The sequence below is a fragment of the Rhipicephalus microplus genome, chromosome X, assembly GCF_043290135.1.
Source record: "Rhipicephalus microplus isolate Deutch F79 chromosome X, USDA_Rmic, whole genome shotgun sequence".
NCBI classification, from domain to species: domain Eukaryota; kingdom Metazoa; phylum Arthropoda; class Arachnida; order Ixodida; family Ixodidae; genus Rhipicephalus; species Rhipicephalus microplus.
In genome coordinates this window covers 266,982,443-267,001,365 of record NC_134710.1, presented here as the reverse complement: position 1 = coordinate 267,001,365, position 18,923 = coordinate 266,982,443, and the positions used below count along the sequence as shown (strand labels likewise).

Genomic DNA, 18,923 nt, shown 5'->3' with positions numbered 1-18,923 from the left:
GTGAACGGTTGTAGGCGCTTCTCGGACTATGTCATCGTTATGTGTTCCGGAATGAATAACGTCGCGGGTGTGAAGGCGTGAAGACGCGAAGAGGTGTGCGTGGGTTGTCGCGCGGAGTGCCCAGTCTCGAGATCCAGAGCGGACACGTAAGGAAGACATGACGATAGTTATAGCGCCACAACAGAACGGCGACAAAGAGACAAGAAGGACACGAGCGCTCTTTGTCGTCGTTGTGTTCTCGCGCTATAACTATCGTCATGTCATACCAACTAGCCCAAACTGGCACACTTGTAAGGAAGACGCTATTTTAGTCCGAAGGCTTTATTGAGCACGACTGTATAGTCGCTGGATCAACGGTCATACCTTCCCGAAAAAACCTCACGAAAGTGTTTTCATCTATACATCAACCCGGCGTCAAGTGAAGTGTCGAAAATCACAATACTCCATGAGAGTATATATACGCACGCCGACTGAGAGCGGAGAGTTAACAAATGTTGCAGCATCTGCTCCATCGGTATAGGCGGCGCCTGTGACGTCCGTGAGCCAAGAACGCGAGGAGAGTGCAAAAGAGCGCAAAAGTTTGGAGCTTCAATCCTAGAGCTATAGAGGTCCCTACGTATTCTCCGTTGAGAACGCGCAAGCCCCGTTCCCACGCGCAACAAGAAAAAAACAAACGTGCATGCAGTGAACGCGACACCGCGCCACTCCAGAGTAACCCTTCCTTAGACTCGACGCGCGGAAACAGAGGTGATACAATGTGCGGAGCGTGTAAGACGATCCCCCGCAGGAGAACAATGGCGCGCCGCCGCGACGCGCAGGCGAATAGCGCACGCTTTCTATACGTACACGAGGAGAAGGAGAGAGAGGGGAAAAACATCCCTCCAACTAAACGTGCGCCGTGCGCGCGCCCCTTACGCACTGTATCAAGGACGGCCAATCAGAAGTGAGGCAGTTGCAGACATAAACGACTCCCGCGGTAAAGCGAGGATGGAGGAGGGATGAACAAGAGAGAAGTCCGGGAGGTTAACCAGGCACATGCCCGGTTTGCTACCCTACGCTGGGGGAATGGGAAGGGGGCATAAAGATGAGAGAGAGGGGAAAGGGAAGAGAAAGAAAGAGAAAAAAAAGGGATTGTCAGTCTATCGGCTGGCGCGTATCCAGCGGTGGCACTACACAAAACTTAAAGGTTGTCACGTAGGCCTGTAGTCCTCAAAAAGCACAAGACAGCTTTGACTACTTTCTGAGCCGAAGAAAGGCGAGGACGGTAATCCAGTAGCATCTGCATAGAGACTGGCCAATCGTCCAATTGTCGCAATGCGTCCGAAAGAAAACGGGAGTCGTTAAAAGTACTACAGCAAGTTGGACTGTAAAAAGAATTTAGAATAATACCATGTACTATTTGTGAAAAACTATAGTGAGAGAAACTATAGTGATAGAGAACTATAGAGAGAGAGAATCTTGAAAACACGGCGAAGAATGTGGGCGTAACCGACGCTCAATGACCGCGTGGTCCACAGCAGCTGAGCGAATTAGGTTTCCCGCCCGCTTGTGCTGAATCGAATGCGAGTGCAGCAAACACGTGAGTACTTAAGGAAAACAAATGCTTAGTGTAGTCGAAATGATTAGGTCATATATATGCCACCCTCCTCACAGCGATGACTTATTCGAATGCTGACCCGAAAGGTCGCGGTGTAGAACCCCGCCGCGTCGGCCGCATTTTCAATGCAACTTAGGTGCACCTTAAAAAAAAAAAAACATATTCGTCGAAATTTCCGGAAAACTCCCCTATGGAGTCTCTTGTAATTATATCATGGTTTTAGGACATGAAATCCTAATGTTAGTAAAACAGTTCCGATGTTGTTAATATATATTTTAAAGCGGATGTCCTTGAATGGAGCAATAAAAAGAGTAGAATGAATGTCGCAGATACAGGCCAAAGGCAAAGCTTTCGCAACGATAGCAATGTATTATATATAGACAAGACGCTGTAGGGTTTGTATTTTTATCGGCCGCACATACTGCGGTAAAAATTAGCTTACCAATTAAATTATATCATACGGTGGTTTAAAGACGATAAACCCCACGTATCAATTAATTAAATTAAGAGGCACGATATCACGCTGGCATAGACAAAACATAGTACTCACTCGACAGCCGCGAAAGCTCCCTGAAATTGCCAGCGAGATGAATGAAGTAGGCGGATATGAACAGAGGAGCAGAGGCTTGGGGTTTACTTTCACTCAGACACTTCCAAGCGTCTCCGAAACTAAGAGAAAGCGACCTCGAACAATATAGACACACGCCGCATATCTCTATGCGGGAATAGGTTATTCCCTGAGAGAAAGAGAGAGAGAGAGCGAGAGAGGAGAGAGAGCGGCTTGAAAGAAATGCGCTAACCGTTTGCACCTCAAATGAGAAGGGAGAGAGAGAGAGTCAAATACAGAAGATAAAGAGGAAAGAAACGACAATCTTGAAAATGAGTGCTGCGCATCACCGAGCGTTTGTTCGGAGTGTCTGTTTGCACTTTATATAAACCGATGTGTGCACGGCGTAACTGGGAGTCGAACCTAGCCCGTCAGAGGCAGACGCTCTACACATTTTCACCATTTTCACCACCAATGTGGATTTGAATCCCTGACCCTATATTTATCCAGAGCCAGCCCGAGGGTCCATGCTGCCCTCTTTCTCACTGAGATAGAGCTATCGGGTCGCCCATGGCGAATTCAGATTCAGAAGGGAAGGCACGACAGGTCCGGATATTTTCTATATTGAATGAACTTGCAGATAGGATCTTTGAAAAGGAAATTGTATTTACTAACGTTTCGGTCGTGGCGAAGGCCGTGCCACGGCCGAAACGTTAGTAAATACGATTTCCTTTTCAAATGTGCTATCTGCAAGTTCATTCAATATATATATATATATATATATATATATATATATATATATATATATATATAGAGAGAGAGAGAGAGAGAGAGAGAGAGAGAGAGAGCGGAAAGAAAGAAAAATAGAAAAAGAAAGAAATGTACGAGGCGGGAGGATTCGAACCCACGTACCCTTGAACCGAAGGCGAGCGTCCCGACGACTCGGCTTACAGGCACGCTATAGCAGCGCGTAGCATAACCTTGTATAGTATATACTGTGTAGCAAAAAGGTAAGGAAGGGAAATGAGCGTGAGTAAGAACATGTGATGATGAGGAGGAGAGAAAGCCGGAGCAGAGAGAGTAGAGCGCAACACAGAAAGAATGAGAGAAAGAGAAGACGGAAAGAGGATGCAAGCATCGCGTCGTCCAGCGACCAGATACCGCAGCACGTGACCCTGTCGCGCGTTCACAGCAGCTAAGCCCATCGTCGAAGAGATTGCGCGCTACCTAGCTCACGTGTCCTCGACCACCTGGTTGTTGCCTCGACGGATCAGGCAGCATTATTTCACCACGCTGAAAAAGTGCATTTGATTCTCTCTTTCTACATACGTTTCTCCCTGTTTCTTCATTGATGGGTGGGGTTTAACGTCCCAACATCACCACATGAGTGGAGGGCTCAATTTCGACAACGTGCACCCAAATCTGAGCACACGGGCCTTTCTCCATGCTTCTCTCTTACTCCTTCTGTCTATCCCGCTGGTCGCGGGATCGAATCCTGGCTGCGGTGGCTGCATTTTTGACGGGGGCGAAAATATTGTAGGCCCGCGTGCCCAGGTTTGGGTGCACGTTAAAAAACCCCAGGTGCGGAAATTTCCAGAGGAGCCCTCCACTACGGCGTATCACATATGGTGGTTTCGGAACGTTAAAACCCACATATCAAACCAAATCAATACTTCTGTCTAGCTTACTTTCTCTCTCTCGTCCTCCTTTCCCACCTCCTCACGTATCTACCCTCACCATATTTGCTAATCACCCTCTCTTTCTTTTTCTCATAAGCCATGATTTAATCTCTTTCCTCCTCACCCGCACTTCCCATCCCCTTTACCCTACTATAAAGGACAATGGCATGCCATGTGGGGCTATATCGAGTCTGTATAGCCGAGCGGTTACGTCGCTTGCATTGGGATTGTGGGACCGCGGCTTCGAATCCCCACTGGCTTTCTTATCGCAAAAAAAAAAGTATCCTTCTTTCTCTCACTGTCAACTAGTTATCTCGCTATTAGGCTATCACATCCTGCAACAAAAAAATCATCGCCCGTGTTTTGGAAGCGAAGCAGACGATGAAGAGAGCGCGTGCCGCCAGTTCATAACGATGAACATTTCTATTTCCGACGGACAATTTAAGGCAAGCTCCACTATAAAAAAAAAAAACGATAAGCCTCCTGAAACGGTGGCTACACCCCGGCGAGGATATAGCTTGCAGTCTCACACACGAAATTGGAATTGATCAGGGGCTCGACTTCTGAAGTTGCACTACATAAAGAAACCAAGCATGAACTCGAAGAAGGTATAATAGTATATAAGGGAGAGTATTTGAAGTAGTTATACAGGTGTGGTAAATATGACATAAATGTAGAAAAAAATGTATAAAAAAAGGTGGAGGAAAAGACAACTTGCCGTACCGAATCAACAATTTTCACAATCTACACGACGGATAACTTGCGTGTTGAAGCGACGCTAAATCACTTCGTTCACACGCCATTCGGTGAACCACGACGGGGCGGAGACAAGGTCGATGAAGGTCCTCGAGCGCTTACAGAAAAGTTGATCAACAGTTTCTACGGTTTCAATTACGGTACATGTAAGATGATTACTTCATACGGGCCTTATAGCAATCACATTCCGTCTATAGGATAAAATCCTGTAGGCCCGTGTGCTCAGATTTGAGTGCGCGTTAAAGAACCACAGGTGGTCACAATTTCCGGAGCCCTCCACTACGGCGTCTCTCATGTGCATATCAATCAAACATTTTGTGCATACACGAGCTCCGTCCGATTTGTGGATGGTATCGGCATACACAAATACGTACAAATTTTGTATTCGTGTACTCGTCAGTCACCGTGCGACATTTCATTTGGCACTCGACGTTTAAGTAGTCCGTTTCTCTACATCTGTGCCCCGTGTCTGAACGCTTACGTTTCTGCTAATACGAATTTCTACACGCCAGTGCGACTTCCTATCTTCCGTTCTGAGCATTGCTCTTGATTCGACTGCAGGGAGACTCGCAGCCGAACCGATGAAGTTTCACGGAGCGGCGCGTATATAAATACTCCCCTGCAACGAAACTCTGCATTTTTCGGAAACACGTTCGTTTTGTATTTAGTGGGCACTGGCGCTGCGCACGGAACAACCTCGGCCCGTTTGCAGCCTCAGAAACAGGCTCTTTCGAAATGCTAGCGTCGAAACGGCTCGCTTTCCGACGTTATCGCGTCGCCCGCCTTTTATCGGCACCTCCGGCGGACGCGCGTAATCCAAATACGCACGTTCCGACAAGCCGCTTGCCACGCGCACAAGTGGGGAAGGCCGGCACACGCAACGAGCGGCGAAGGAGATAAGGCGGTATCGGTAGCGCTATCGGCGGCATTACCCCTCCCCCCCTTTCTTATCGCTTTCAAGACCCACAAAACCTGCCCGTCCTCGCCGCCACCGAGGCTCACTACCGAGCGTACACGGGCGTGACGACAGCGAGACGGTCGATCCCCGCGCGGGCGCTGCGCAGGTGACGCAGGCGAAACGGAAGAGGCCCCGCCGCCGAGTGAAACGGGAGATACCCAGGAGGCAGCCGCGGCAGTGTAACCACTGTTTCGTGGGGCGCGCGTCGTACGCAATCGGTGAGAAGGGTGACCGCATGAGGCCTTGCAGCCGCTTCGACTCGCAAGCCTAACGGTTGCCTAACGAGAGTATCACTTCTCTTGCGCGACTCGCGCCAAGATTCCCATCTGTCGCTAACGTGTTGAGCGCATGGATTTGCGGAAGATGGTAAGCAGACGACGTCGTCTGATCGGCGCGGACAACATGCAGCTTCCTCGCTCTCATATTGACTCACCGAGCGCTCTCCTCATAAATTGATAACTCGCGAGAACTTCGGTCTGTTTTATTTTTATTGTTTATTTTATTTATTCCTTACTTTACATTTTGTTTCACTCTACGTGTTTGGAGGTAAGACATTTATCGCAAATGCAAAGGCGCCGACGCAAACAGCACGGGCTGGCTGCGGGGTGCTTTGATTGCCGAACGTCACAACAAGTGTTCACCCTTCGCCTCCTCGTGCATTTTGCTCTGAACATTGCCTAACGTAGTCGAGCAGGGGCGAAAGAGTGGAAAGAGGGAAGGGAGCGACACGAGCTCGAATATGACGAGTCCTGAAAAACAACAAGCTCGGTTTAACTGGCGATAGCCCTGCGGAGGAGAATTTTCAAACACCGACAAGCAAAAGAATGAAAGAACGACAGAAGCAGTTAAAGAGGACGAAAGAAACTCTGCATCATCCCATATCACACGGAAGAAAACCGATGTTTTATAAAAGAAAGGCCGGCTATTTTTGACGATTACATTTTTTTTTTTTCACGACATGCAAGTTTACCTACACACAAAACGTTTCTTGTCGAGTCGGGCCCCCGGCTCTTCGCTTTTCTTTGTGGTTGCTCGTCGTGCGAAAGTCCGAAACGGATGACGGGGCGAGGAGAGGCGGCCACGAGGGAGGCCCAAGCGGGGCCCGCAAAGAGCGCAGGCAGCGGCGATTCGGCGGCGGGGACTTCCCCTTGTTGTTGTGCACTTGCCGCTCGTCCATCCCGCGGGGCCCGGTACGGAACGCCGGCGCAAGGTGGAACACCGCTTCCTTCCCACTCGCCACTTCCTTCCCCTCACCTGTCACGCTAGCAGGACCCAACCAGCGACGCCATTACTTGATGGAACTGGCGAAAGAAGCGATGCGCTGCAAGCCAACAGCTGGTTACAAATGCACACCATCTTCCCAAAGGGGACCCTGATATGTTGTGAAGCAGCAGCGTTGCGCACGGGTGGCCTCACGGGTTGAACGGCGCTAACGAGGGTGCTGCGGTGAGCGCTGCAAGATTCGCGAGCGGCGGTGGCGTCAGGTGTTGCGGGCCATAGAGTTTCTCAAAATTAACTAGAAGGCACTCTGGCGCTGCGTCGCGCCAGAGTGCCCTCAAGCACACAAGCCTACAGCATTTTCGGCTCCATCGAAAAAGCAGCCGCCGTAGCCGGGATTCGATCCCGCGACCTGCGGGTCAGCAGCCGAGTACCTTAGCCACTACACCACCGCGGCGGGGCAGCAAAAAGAACCGTCCGCAAGCAAACGTGTATAAACCCTCCTCTTTCGTTGGTATTCGGGTGCGGTTTCATGAATATCAAGGACCTGGCAAGCTCCTTCCTTAATTTCAATCGAACCTCGCTTCAGAAATGTAGGAAGCTCATCAAAACGAACTGTGCGTACAATGCAAAAGATGTTGCAACTATTTAGGCGTTCTGAAACTGGCAATTTAACTGCAAGCGAGCATCGCATGACATCGAGTCCGAGGCATGCAAGCACTCCGACGTGCGTCATGTAACGCCTAAACGCGTTAAACTTAGGCATGCCCATGATGCCAAAGCGATGATGCATACACGAGCCATCTATCTTACAATCAGTGGTACAAAGCTCGCTTTATCCGGCACGAATAGCCCCGTCAATTTGCGCCTTTGCAGTTGCATTCTCCACCCATCTCTCGCTTCCTGTGTGTTGTATTGTTTTATTACACATGCTAGAATGTTCTGTCTTCCGCGGCCCTCCACTAGGGCGTCTCTCATAATCATATGGTGGTTTTGGAACGTTAAACCCCACATATCAATCAATTGATATGTGGGGTTTGGGAGCTGTGGGGAACAATTGATGTGTTCTGTCGAAGGCCGTCTTCTATTTGTATATACTGCAAAAGGGGATACATGCGTGTCCACTTTCTCGGTGTGCAACGAAAAGCAAAACCGAGGCCTGCGAGATAGCTCCGGCAACCGCCGAGACCAACGGCAAAAAAAAAAAGAGAAAAAAATGGAAAAACTGATCGTGGTCGCGATAATATTGTGATTTACCTGTATGGCGCACGTGTTCGCATTTCCCCGTTAAAGCCGTAACTTAGACCCCTCCAAGTTCTACGTGCGTAATGCTGTGTGGTGGCGACAACTTAAAATTATTGGTGGTGGCGGAATGTGGGATGTTTATTGCGCGCGTCACCTAGCTGTCTACTGCTGCACGGCGCGCACCGTGGTCAGAGGCTCTGTTAAGCTTCATAATCAAAGTTACCACGCTTATCCGTCAAGGCAGCTCAAAGCAATAACGGGAGACCTACATTATCACACTTTTTCATGCGACCAGGTGTGGAAAACACGAGCAATTCGCTTACCCAACACGTTCACAACGGCCCGCATCCCTGCAGCGCTCTCGCCATTCTGCTCCGCGAGAGCAGCGGAAATTAGTAAAACTGTAGTGCTTTACGTCCATTGCGAATTCACAACGCAACAGTAGCGTCCACTGGGGTCTTTTGTTTTTTCGTAGACCGCGAAGCTGTTGCGTCTGCTCTTGATTTTCGCCGTCGTTCTGGCGAGTGAACCAGCAAGCACTTCACGGTGGTTCGGTGTCGAATCCGACTATCGGAGAGAAATTTGTAGCCTTTTTTCTAAGCGCTGAATGCGCAAATACACCTAATATTTCGCTCATTGTTTCATACGCTGTAGTTGCACCTGTTTGCGCAGCAAACTGCGCTAGGGAGTCGGGGTTTGCACTACTCAAAACTGCGTCGACAGGTGGCGCTGCGTGCCGGCAAAACTCCAGAGCCTGACGTCTATAGCTCCACGAACACCTTTACGTTCGGCTTTGTGGCAGTCGAGCATTCACGGAACGTAAGACACGAGAGAAAGAATAAGACACTGATTAAACGGGGTTAACTGGAGGAACATGGGAGAGGCCTTTGCCCTGCAGCGAGTATAGTTAAAGTGATGATGATGAAAGGTATTATACAACGCCGCCAAAGCTCGAGCACGCGCTGAAAGGGTCGTGCGCGCCTGCCTCTGCGCTCGGCCGGATATGGCGTTGTAGGCGCACACCTTCCTCGTTCTCTTCTTCTTCACCAATAAGGAAAACGCGCAACACGGAAGCAAGCGACGCGAGCTCTTCCTGCCTTACATAAGAAGGCTCCGCTGACGCGGCGAAGGTGGGAGAAAAGTTCACAGTGGACCTTGGCCGCAGTGAGAAGCAAGCTGGGTTGCCTCCTCATTTGCGAAAACCCTCGCTCCCACGGAATATCCCACATCGCCTTTCGCAAAACAACTACCACTGTTGTATATACATGTGCTCGTGCTGACCGCAGGTTCATGGCGCCTTAAACGAGTGGTACACAAAGAGCGGACGAATCAGCTCTGTTTTTTCTGCGATCCACAGCACACTTGCGTTTGGCACGGGCGCACTTCCCTCGAGTCGCGGCCATCTTTGGGCACCGTTAGGCTACAAAAACAGTGCGCTCTGAGCACTCAGACTTTCATTGACGCATATGAAAATGTTTGGATATGAGACAGGCAGAAAGGTATCGAAAAGAAACAACCAGGATACGCTACTGCCCAGAGGGCGCACGAAACAATGACCGCGTGCGTAGAAACACCATCTTACGTCACGGCAAAGCAACGCCAGCAGAAGAAAGAGAAGGTAGCTCTAAATTACGCAATAAACTAAACATCAAAACATCATTCACCGCTTACAGAAGACGATCTCCCCCCCCTCTCTCTCACATACATACATACATACACACACAAAATAACAACAAAAAAAGATAGTTTTTCACACGTAACTGTGACACTATACTAGCGGCGCATAAGCGGCATGCAGCTTGCCCGTCTGCAGCCTTGTAGTTGAGTTTCAGATTTAGCGTGCACTTGAAAGTGCGTAGAAGATTATGCACATCAAGCGTTGTGATCGCGAGCTGAAATGAAACACACCACGTGAATGAAACTGCACAGAGCATACGGCTGTGAAAGTCAACGGTGCAGCGAAGAATGAACATCAATCTTCCTACGCAGTCTGAATTTTTTTATTCTTTTTCTTTAAGCATTATACACTGGGGTATACGGGCTGGCATAGAAGCGCGCACCACTTCTGTGCCACCTAATACCTAAACGGAAGTAATGCTTCCATTGATAGCATACACAAGTTTCGAAAGATAAAGGTCAATTAACTGTCAGGTTACCCAACGAAAATTAACTGACAGAGTTTGTTGAAATAGAAGGTTTTTTTGTAGGTGTGTGCCATCGAGATGACACATACCCACTACAGAACGGTCTTCTTTTATTAATCAGTTGAGTCATAGAAGTGAACGGTGAGTAAGCCGATCATGGTGAATGAGTGCTAGGTCGCTTTTTTTTTTTTCGGCACATCACTGGCGTAAGACGCAATCAGAAAAGAGAGATATCTCCCCGAACTTCCTTAGAGCCCAAGTTGAGGTCAAATGATAAGAATATAGTATAGATGACCGGCAGCACGAGGGTATGCAGAGAGATACGACGACGAGAGAAAGCCCGCGATTACGCAACGCGCGATAGGCCCCCTCTGGGCATTAAGTCACATGCGTAAAAGCGTTCACCATAGCGGTTTCGCCTTGTGCGAGCGCTCTCGAGTATGGAGAAGTCAACCAGTTCGAACCAACGCCTGCGCCGCCGTATTGCATCACGGGCAGTCTGCTGCTCGCCGGAAATTTCCATCTCAATAGTAGACGGTCGCTTTCTCTGGCTGAGCAAGAACACTTAAGCAAACCAAGACGCAAATTTGCTCTTTGGCAAACACAACACCCGTGTGTGAGCACTGGGCGGACTTTGCAGGAGCATTGTCTCGCCGAGGCCCGCATGCGAAACCAGACAGCCGCCAACTGAACCTTCTACAATGATGACGAACAATTAAAAAAAAGTAAAATAATCAGTGAAAAGCAGCGTGGCGAATCATGATACCAGGGGAACTAACAGCGGCTAACACCCGTCGAAAAAGAGGGAATACAAAAAAAAAATTAATCGAAACTCGCAACAGCTGAATACGCATATGTCTAGGCGAGACGCTATCCGGAAAACGGGTCATCGGGAGATGATCTTATTTATGGCGCTTGCGAAGCTGCCGACTGCGGCGAAAAATGAGAAATGCCCGCAACTTCCGACACGCAACGAGGTCCACAACGCGTGCTCGCTACGGCCGCAGTGCAACGGCGCGCGCGTCCGAGAAACGGCGCCGTTGCTCAGCGGCCAGACGGGAAGCATGGAAGCCGCAAATGTGTGCCAAGGTCGCGCTTCGCTCTCACTGCATTCGAAACAAAGGCGGCACTGAGCGGAACGCCGACGATTCGCGGTCAACGCTTTTACCTTCGACAAGCACCGCACTTTCCGACACACTTCGGAAGCGGGCCGGCTCCCGCAGGCGCGGCGACGATCGTGATTTCCGAATGTATTGCGCATTAAACGCACATGTGCTCAGGCTGCCGCTGCGCGCGAGTGGCATTCACCAAGTGACAAAGCATCAGCGACCTCTCGATGACACCGCTCTAGGTCGAGAGGCGCACGCAGCAGACCTACCAAGTAACCACCGCGCGCGACATTCAAGGGTATCGAATACCTACCGGACGAGACGACGGGCAGTGCGGCCGAGGAGTTGCCGTTCGACGAGCTGTTGCTGTTGTCGCTGCTCATTGTCGAGGCTGAACAAGTGTCCGCCAATCCATCCACCAACATCGCCCGGCGAACCGATTGCACGACGAAATCCCGGTTACTGCACCGACAGTACAACGAGCGCCACTTTTCCTCTTCGTTTGGAGATCAAGGGCAAGGCCTAGCTCCCCAAAGCAACATACACGCGCAACATCACTTTCAGTCGCACTGGGTTAGCGCAGACGGTCGCTTGCTGCAATGGAATTGGGTCACAGTTGGCGAGATCGCCAGCGCTTTACCTGTTATGACATAACAGCAAGTGCAATCGGATTAAAACAATCGGAAAGTTTAAAATGTCGCCGTGCAAGTTTCAATTTCTCCTTCAATTTTGAAATCGAAAGCGATAAAAAAGCCTGAAAACGTTGTATCAAGCGACCGTCGCCGACAGTCACGTGGTTCCGGTTTTCGCGGCTCGCATGAAAGCCGCCTCCAACGATGAGCCGCCTCCTCCTCCCAACCGGTTCGGCTATATCAAGCCGATTTCAGCTGCTGTTAGGAGCAAGTTTAAATTTTCATGGGAGGTTTGCATGCGTTCCTTTTTAATGCTACGCGTATGTAACGAGTGGTTAACGCGCTCGAGGAGATTCTCCAGCGCCCCGGCACCTGTCAGCTTTTGGGGTTTTTTAAATTCGTAACCGCAGTGAATATGCCTGTTGTAAGCTCAAAAAATGTTCGCGCGGACGGAGTAAGTAATTATAAAAAATTTAGCAAAATAAGTACGTCACAGTGTTTATGTATAAATGGTTTAAACCATTCTCACATCGAGAGATGAGCGCCGTCGGCATATGTACTATTTTTTCACGTTTTACTGCGTATTATTTTTTTTCCTTCACAGCAATAATGGCCGGTTATATTCGTTGGCGTAACTGTTCTCTTGCACACGCACACAGCGGTACAATAGAAAATTTTCATTAGTGCGCCTGCGACAGCTGACGGTCTTCCCAGCATAACATCCACAACAGAATACGCAACGGAAAAAGCTAACTGGCGCCATCTGCTAAGTAAAAAGTTTACTATGATTTCAATGTTGCTGCACTTCTTCGCGCAGTGTCTAAAATCTATTTTTTTTAAATTTTAAAGCCGATAACTAAAACTGAAACCGTATTTGTTTATTATATATTGCAACCTAATTTAATATATAATTACTTAATTTTTATTTGGTGGTTCTAGTGTTGTCATGAATCATCATGAAAGCAGTCTGGCAACATAATTTCAATAATGAATTTCGGCTTCGATCTAAGCAGCGAGTTACGTCGCGGACAATGCAATCCTGATAAGTCATTACCTCTCGTCGTTTGTTCGTGCGAGATGAGATGGAAGAGCAGGTCGATTTAACTCTACACACCATTAGTTTGTGCCCGGACCGCGTCGATTCAACCGTAGCGGCGGTTTTTCTTTGTCTCGAATTCTAGACGCGTAGAGTGCAGTAAGGGCGGTTGCCGCAATTAGCGATCAGAATCGATTTCCTAAACTATTTATTAATTAAATCATTCGTGGTCAAGTTCTGGTGCATCTGCGCCTTGTGTTACCTGCTCCGGCTGCGTGCACGTTTGTCTTGAGCCTGTTTTCCTTAGCGCCACTTGCATCGATGTCCCAGTGACGTTTGTGGCGCGTTCCCGCCTGTCCCCGTTTTGAGACGAGCGTCGCCTGTCTGGGACGAGTAGTCTACATTGTTTTTTGCTACGTTTTTTTTTATTTAACGCCTTCTTGTTTCTGTGCTCAGGTGTCTACGATCAAGGCCGAAAACGACGTCTGGGAAGCCAAATCAAGAGGCGATTCACCCCTCCATCCTCCTGTTGCTCCTCTAAAGCGGCGCGCCCGTCGAGTTGGATGAGCTGTCAAGACTTGCAGCAAAATGACGCGTTTTCCCGGTGGTTCCTCGCGGGGCCTTGTTTACCGTGCTCAGATCTAGACGTTTGTTGCCTTACGATCCAAATAAGGAAATGCGAATGTGCGTTCTGTGACGGTCTTGCTTTTGTTTCGCTTCCCAATCGAATCCAGAGCAAGTGTGGTCCACTTGAGTTGAGAACACTTGACTCGAACGAACTGTTGGCGCCTCTAAATCGCGAAGGACATCGCTGTTGGACAGCGGTAGTCCGTTTTAGTTTTCTGGCTGCTGTTCACTTTATTTCGTACTTCGTCGTTTTATTCATTACATGTGATAATGTTACCCGCGAAGTTTCATTGCCGTAGAACTTATCAGTTCATGTTGACGTCACCTGCGTGTTGGCTATTTTTCGTAATGAGGGATTATTTGAATACTTTTCGTAAGCCTAGCATTACCGTTTGTAGCCACTGCGCATGCGTCGTACGCTAACTCTTGCGGGGCCCCGTCAAGTGGTAAAAATAGTGGGCGACCGCAAGGACTGCAAAGCTTAGCATACGCTATTATAAAATTTTCTATTTTTGTAACCCATTTCCGTTCGAAATTTTCTGCAAGCTTGATCGCCCGTTCATGCAAACCATGCACTAGCGCGGATTTATTTCTGCGGTGTACTTCTAGCTTTGCTTGAAAGTTTTTTGAGTATTCGCATATATATATAAAACAAGCTTATGTTGCCGTCTGTGAGGCCTATTGATGGCCGAATCAGTGCTTAAGTGCATTTGCACCACAGGAAAAGCTATTTTGGTGGTTTAAGGGACACCAAAGTAAAACAAATAGATTTAGATCGATAAATTGTACTCTGAAAACTTACGCCATTAGTTGGTCAAAGTTTCAGTATTGAATTTCGCAGCAAATATCCGCGTGATGTTACGAATTTCACATTGTATTTTTTCGTATTTTGGTGGCATGGACTCAAAGAAATATGTTGAGACTTGGTATGTTAAGTCTATGGCCTCGTTAAGGTACAATATACATCATTTTTACCGATTAGGAGTTACCTGCAACATATTAGACTGCATCAATATCTGTGATGTCACGGTGTTAAGTGCAAAAATTTTATGGTGGCATCGCCACTCGGATTTTCGTTTCGTGCGTTTTTTCTGTTACCAGTCGTATTCTTGCAGTAAGATGGGTATTCGCGGTATTGTGAAATTGTAATTTACAAATGCACAAAAATTTTTTTTTTTCTACTGTGTCCCTTTAAAACAGTGACGCTTTATCAGATCTTGAATGTTTGATGTGATGCTGATGTAGTCTTGAATTTGTGTAGGTGAGAGATGTTGACACTTGTAAATGCTATCATGTTTCTCGAGTTGTGTCAAAACGTTTGCTCTAAGCTGCCTTTTGCATATTGGTTTGTGTGCATGCTAGTTCTACTTTTATGACAACCGAGTACTTCTTTGTAAGACAGAATTTAGTGTGTGATGGTCTTCGATGTCATACACGAGGCAGAAATCAAGTGCTGTTTGCTATTTCCTGTGTGTGCTTTTGGTTCTACTGCCCAAGTACACTTACCTCTCTTTTTGTGTAGTCTTTTCAGTAACTTCATTCGTATTAACTGGCAAATATCATACTGCTCGTTTTGCTATTTATACATTTGCAAAGTTCTCGTTTCTAGAAGCTTTTAAAATCTTCATTGCGTTAAGTAAAAAAGTGTGTTATGTAACATTCTGTTAAGTAGTGTGTTCGTGTTGGTGCAAATGCCGAAAATGCTGTTAGGCTGGGGGGCCTGGGTCACTTTTTCATCTGATTATTACAAGTTACTGGTATTCAAGGCAAGAAGCCTGCACTTGTTGCTGCTGTAGATTGATTTCTATTTACATCATTCTCAATTATGTAATTTGGTTTATGTTACAGAGTGTGCCCTTTATCATTCTTCATTGCAAAGTGACTTCAGCATATCTAGCTGTAGTTATCATGCAGAAATACTGAAGGCAGTTCATTAGTGGAGACATTGTAATGATAGTTCTGTATTTACACAGAATATCTCATTGTGAGAGAATAGTTACTGCAAATAGTGCTTCAAGCAGGCATTTTTTTTTTAACATTAATAGATAAATGTTTTCAGCTTGTTGCCATGGTAAAAGATGGTAGGGAAGAGAGTTGCACCAATGCAGTTTCCCTCACAACCACCACAGTTTACATCTCGCGTCTACTAAAACTTGCACCGCAGTTTCTTGAATGCTTTCATTTGGCTGTGTTTGATTAGATTGGTAATGCCATGTTGATAATTGCAGTAATGACTTTGTAAAACCAGATGTCATTGTTTGGATATTAGTGGCCATGTCTTCGTGAGTATTGGAGGCATGTGAATAACGTGCAGGCTTGCAGCTAATGGTTAATATTTTGTTGACAAGGCAGATTATGTAAGCAAGATGTGCTTGTAGGGTGCACTATGATCAACTGTTTTTGTGCTTTCAAATAGAAAGGCTGATGTACACAGGGAGTGGCATTAATTTCATTCTACTATCGGATTTGTGGCACAGTTACACCAGATTTAGCACCTACTTCCACTGCAGCATTGGGGCGTCTTGGCCGCTATGAATTTGCGTTGCCGTGCATAGTGCTGCGTTGTAGTATTTTCCACCATTCCTAGTTTTAGTGGTAGGCGAAAAGAAAATTTTTGATTTCAGGGAATATGAGCCTTACTGTAGAAGTAGCTTTTAAAGGGGGACGGGGGGGCTCATATACTCGCACTAGTTTTCTCGCAAGGTTGTAGTTGTGCAGTGCAAAAAGAAAATATTTCAGATAGTTTGAAATTACTTGCTGAGAACTTTGTTTCGAATTCTAGTAGAATTGAGGTGATCCGTTGATTGGGTGATGCCACCTCCCCAGGGGATTGGAATTTCGGGAGCCCTCTCCTATGGCGCCAATGGTAATCATAGCACAGTTTTGGGATGCTAAACCCTAACAATTATTGTTATTATTGAGGCATGGTCTCTTTATATGCAGGCTGTGTAGTTTTCAGCTAGTTTTGTGGTTTGAGAAAGTGAAGGAAATGTGATAATAACCTCGTGTATAGTTATGGCAGTTAGAGCATGTCACATTTGATACACAGCCTCTACCCCTATTGAAACCTTGTAGCCCGTGCAGTATTCGAAATAGAACCAACTCTGCTTTATGCCGTATGCAGCTTTTATGTGTAGTGGTCAGCATTGGCTTAACCTTTGATGAATGATATAAAAAGGTGGATTAAATTGAACTTGAAACAATGCACTTATACTCTTGATCTTGTATTGTTAATAAGTAGGCAATTGAAAAGGGGAGAACGACTTTGTATAGTAGACAAAAAGTGGCACATGTGCCCTTGTTCATATTGGTTATTTTCATGAAAAGAATGGCGTACATTCTCATCGCTGCTTCTGCCTCCTTTTGGCTGCCTGAGAAAATGATTGGAACCAGCCTATGTATGACATTGCACATATAAGCAGCAAATGCATAATTTGTGGATTTCTGTCAAGTCTATCAATCACCCTTTGCACTCGTACTGCCTTTAAAAGTTGCCCACTGTCAAGCTTTTGGGTAACGAATGTGAAACGTTGTGCCCATACCTTGTAAAACTGGCAAGTGAGAGGTGAAGATGGTTAAGAAGGCCAGGCTTCTATTTTTGGCCCTATAGGCGCAGTCTTTACCTCTGTCATTGCTCTACTACTAGGAAAAAATTTTGCTAAAAAGCTTTTTCATGTATGGAATTCACATAGTGCAAAACAAAAAAAAAATAAGGAATACACAAAAAGGGTATAAATGGTGGAATAAAGGTACCTGTTGCAACAGCACAATAGTGTTGCCATGTTAAGTATTACGTGACCCATTGGCCATCAGTGGATTGAAAAGGGGTATTCGGTCAAGAAACCAACATTGGCTTTACTATCTGATTGAATATATTCAATGTTGGGGCTCTTATAACAAGAGTTCTAGCTTGTTAACAACACTGTTCTGCTTTTCTGTTCTCATTTCATGACCAACTGCGAGCGCTGAAGAATCTTGTGTCAAGAATAGTTTATTGTTCAGTCTTATATGCTTGACCATCAAAGCCTAGCATATGGCGAAAGCTCGTATCTTCCCATAAAACACCCCATTTGTTTTCTGAGGCTCATAAACAGGGTTCAAGTTGAAAAATAGAGTACAAGGCCGTGAGCCATACAAAGCAAAGGGATAGGCAGGAATACAAGGATGCGTCTGGGAATTAACAGGTGTTGAGGACATTTTAGTTGAAGCCGATAAGAAATGGGTAGGGCAGGGGATATTGCACGAAGGCAAGGAAACCACTGGTCAGTAAGAGTAACAGAGTGAATTCTAACAGAAGGCAAGTGCGTGCGCGTAAGGGAGAAAAAAAGATAAGTTGGCAGATAAGAATAAATTAGTGAGGTTAATGTGTTCACAGCGAGCACAGGACAGGGTTAATAGGTGAAGTATCGCAGAGGACTTTGCCCTGAAGTCAGTATAGACTGATAATGATTATAAGGCAGAATGTCAAAGGGACCAAACACAGAAGAATGTAAAGAAGTGTTTGGCTTGTGCTAATACAGCATTCTTCATTGCTATTTGCATACATTGGCCAATGACTCAGTGTGAAATGTGAGCATAGCTCAATCTGGTGAATTTTCATTGTGTAAAACACATTGGTGCTGCTCTCTTTTCCTAGATTGGTAATTAGTGACATTGGTAGTCACAGTGAAGAAAAATTATTCAAGTGCTCCCTTCCACTTTCTGTACTTGCAGCGGCCCCTCCACTGCCGTCATCAATGACCCTGGGATTGCTGCGTGTGCGGGAAAAATCCACCTTCTCAGAGTCTCAGCGCACTACTCTGGAGCAAGCATACAGATGTAAACCATATGTGGACTACCAGCGACGCATGGAGCTGGCAATGAACATCGGACTCTCAGAAGAGCAAGTAAGGATTTGGTTCCAGAACAGGCGGGCTAAGGACCGCCAAGTTGCCAAGCGACGCACTGAGCCCACAGATCGGCTCTATTCGCCCAAAGCAGCTTCCAGTTCAGGGACACCATGGTGGACAAACTCTCCTCCCAAGTAACTGCTGACCCATGGCTCTTGCTGCAATCTCTCTTGTGCTTTCTGCCTGCAGCACTTTGTCTCGTTTCCCAGCACATTTTCTTGCAGTGTTTTGTGAAGTACCTGCCTTTGATAATCAGCTCATAAGGTTGCTTTTGTTGCCTTTGTGTCATCTAACAGTGGTGAGAGAGATGGGTCTTAGAGCATTAGTACTAAGCCATCTTGGGACACCTGTGAGGTGTCGCAAGACGGCGTTGACGACGTTTATCTCGACTGTAGATTACTGTGAGCCTAAACTTGTGGTGACTTGTTTCGTGAAGACTTTATGATATAAGGGCTACTTTCTAGCATAAATGGAATACATTGTTAA

At 46.8% G+C, this 18,923-nt stretch overlaps 1 protein-coding gene across 1 annotated transcript in view; it reads right to left on the bottom strand.

Annotated features, from left to right (window-relative positions):
* ftz-f1 (ftz transcription factor 1) overlaps nt 1–11,851 on the bottom strand; it is a 301,960-nt gene extending 290,109 nt beyond the window's left edge. Inside the window, exon 1 of the mRNA XM_037414080.2 lies at nt 11,567–11,851. Within this exon, the coding sequence (XP_037269977.2) occupies nt 11,567–11,678 (112 nt within the window). The 5' untranslated portion in view covers nt 11,679–11,851. The remainder of the gene's footprint in view (nt 1–11,566) is intronic.
* Between the last annotated feature and the right edge of the window lie 7,072 nt (nt 11,852–18,923).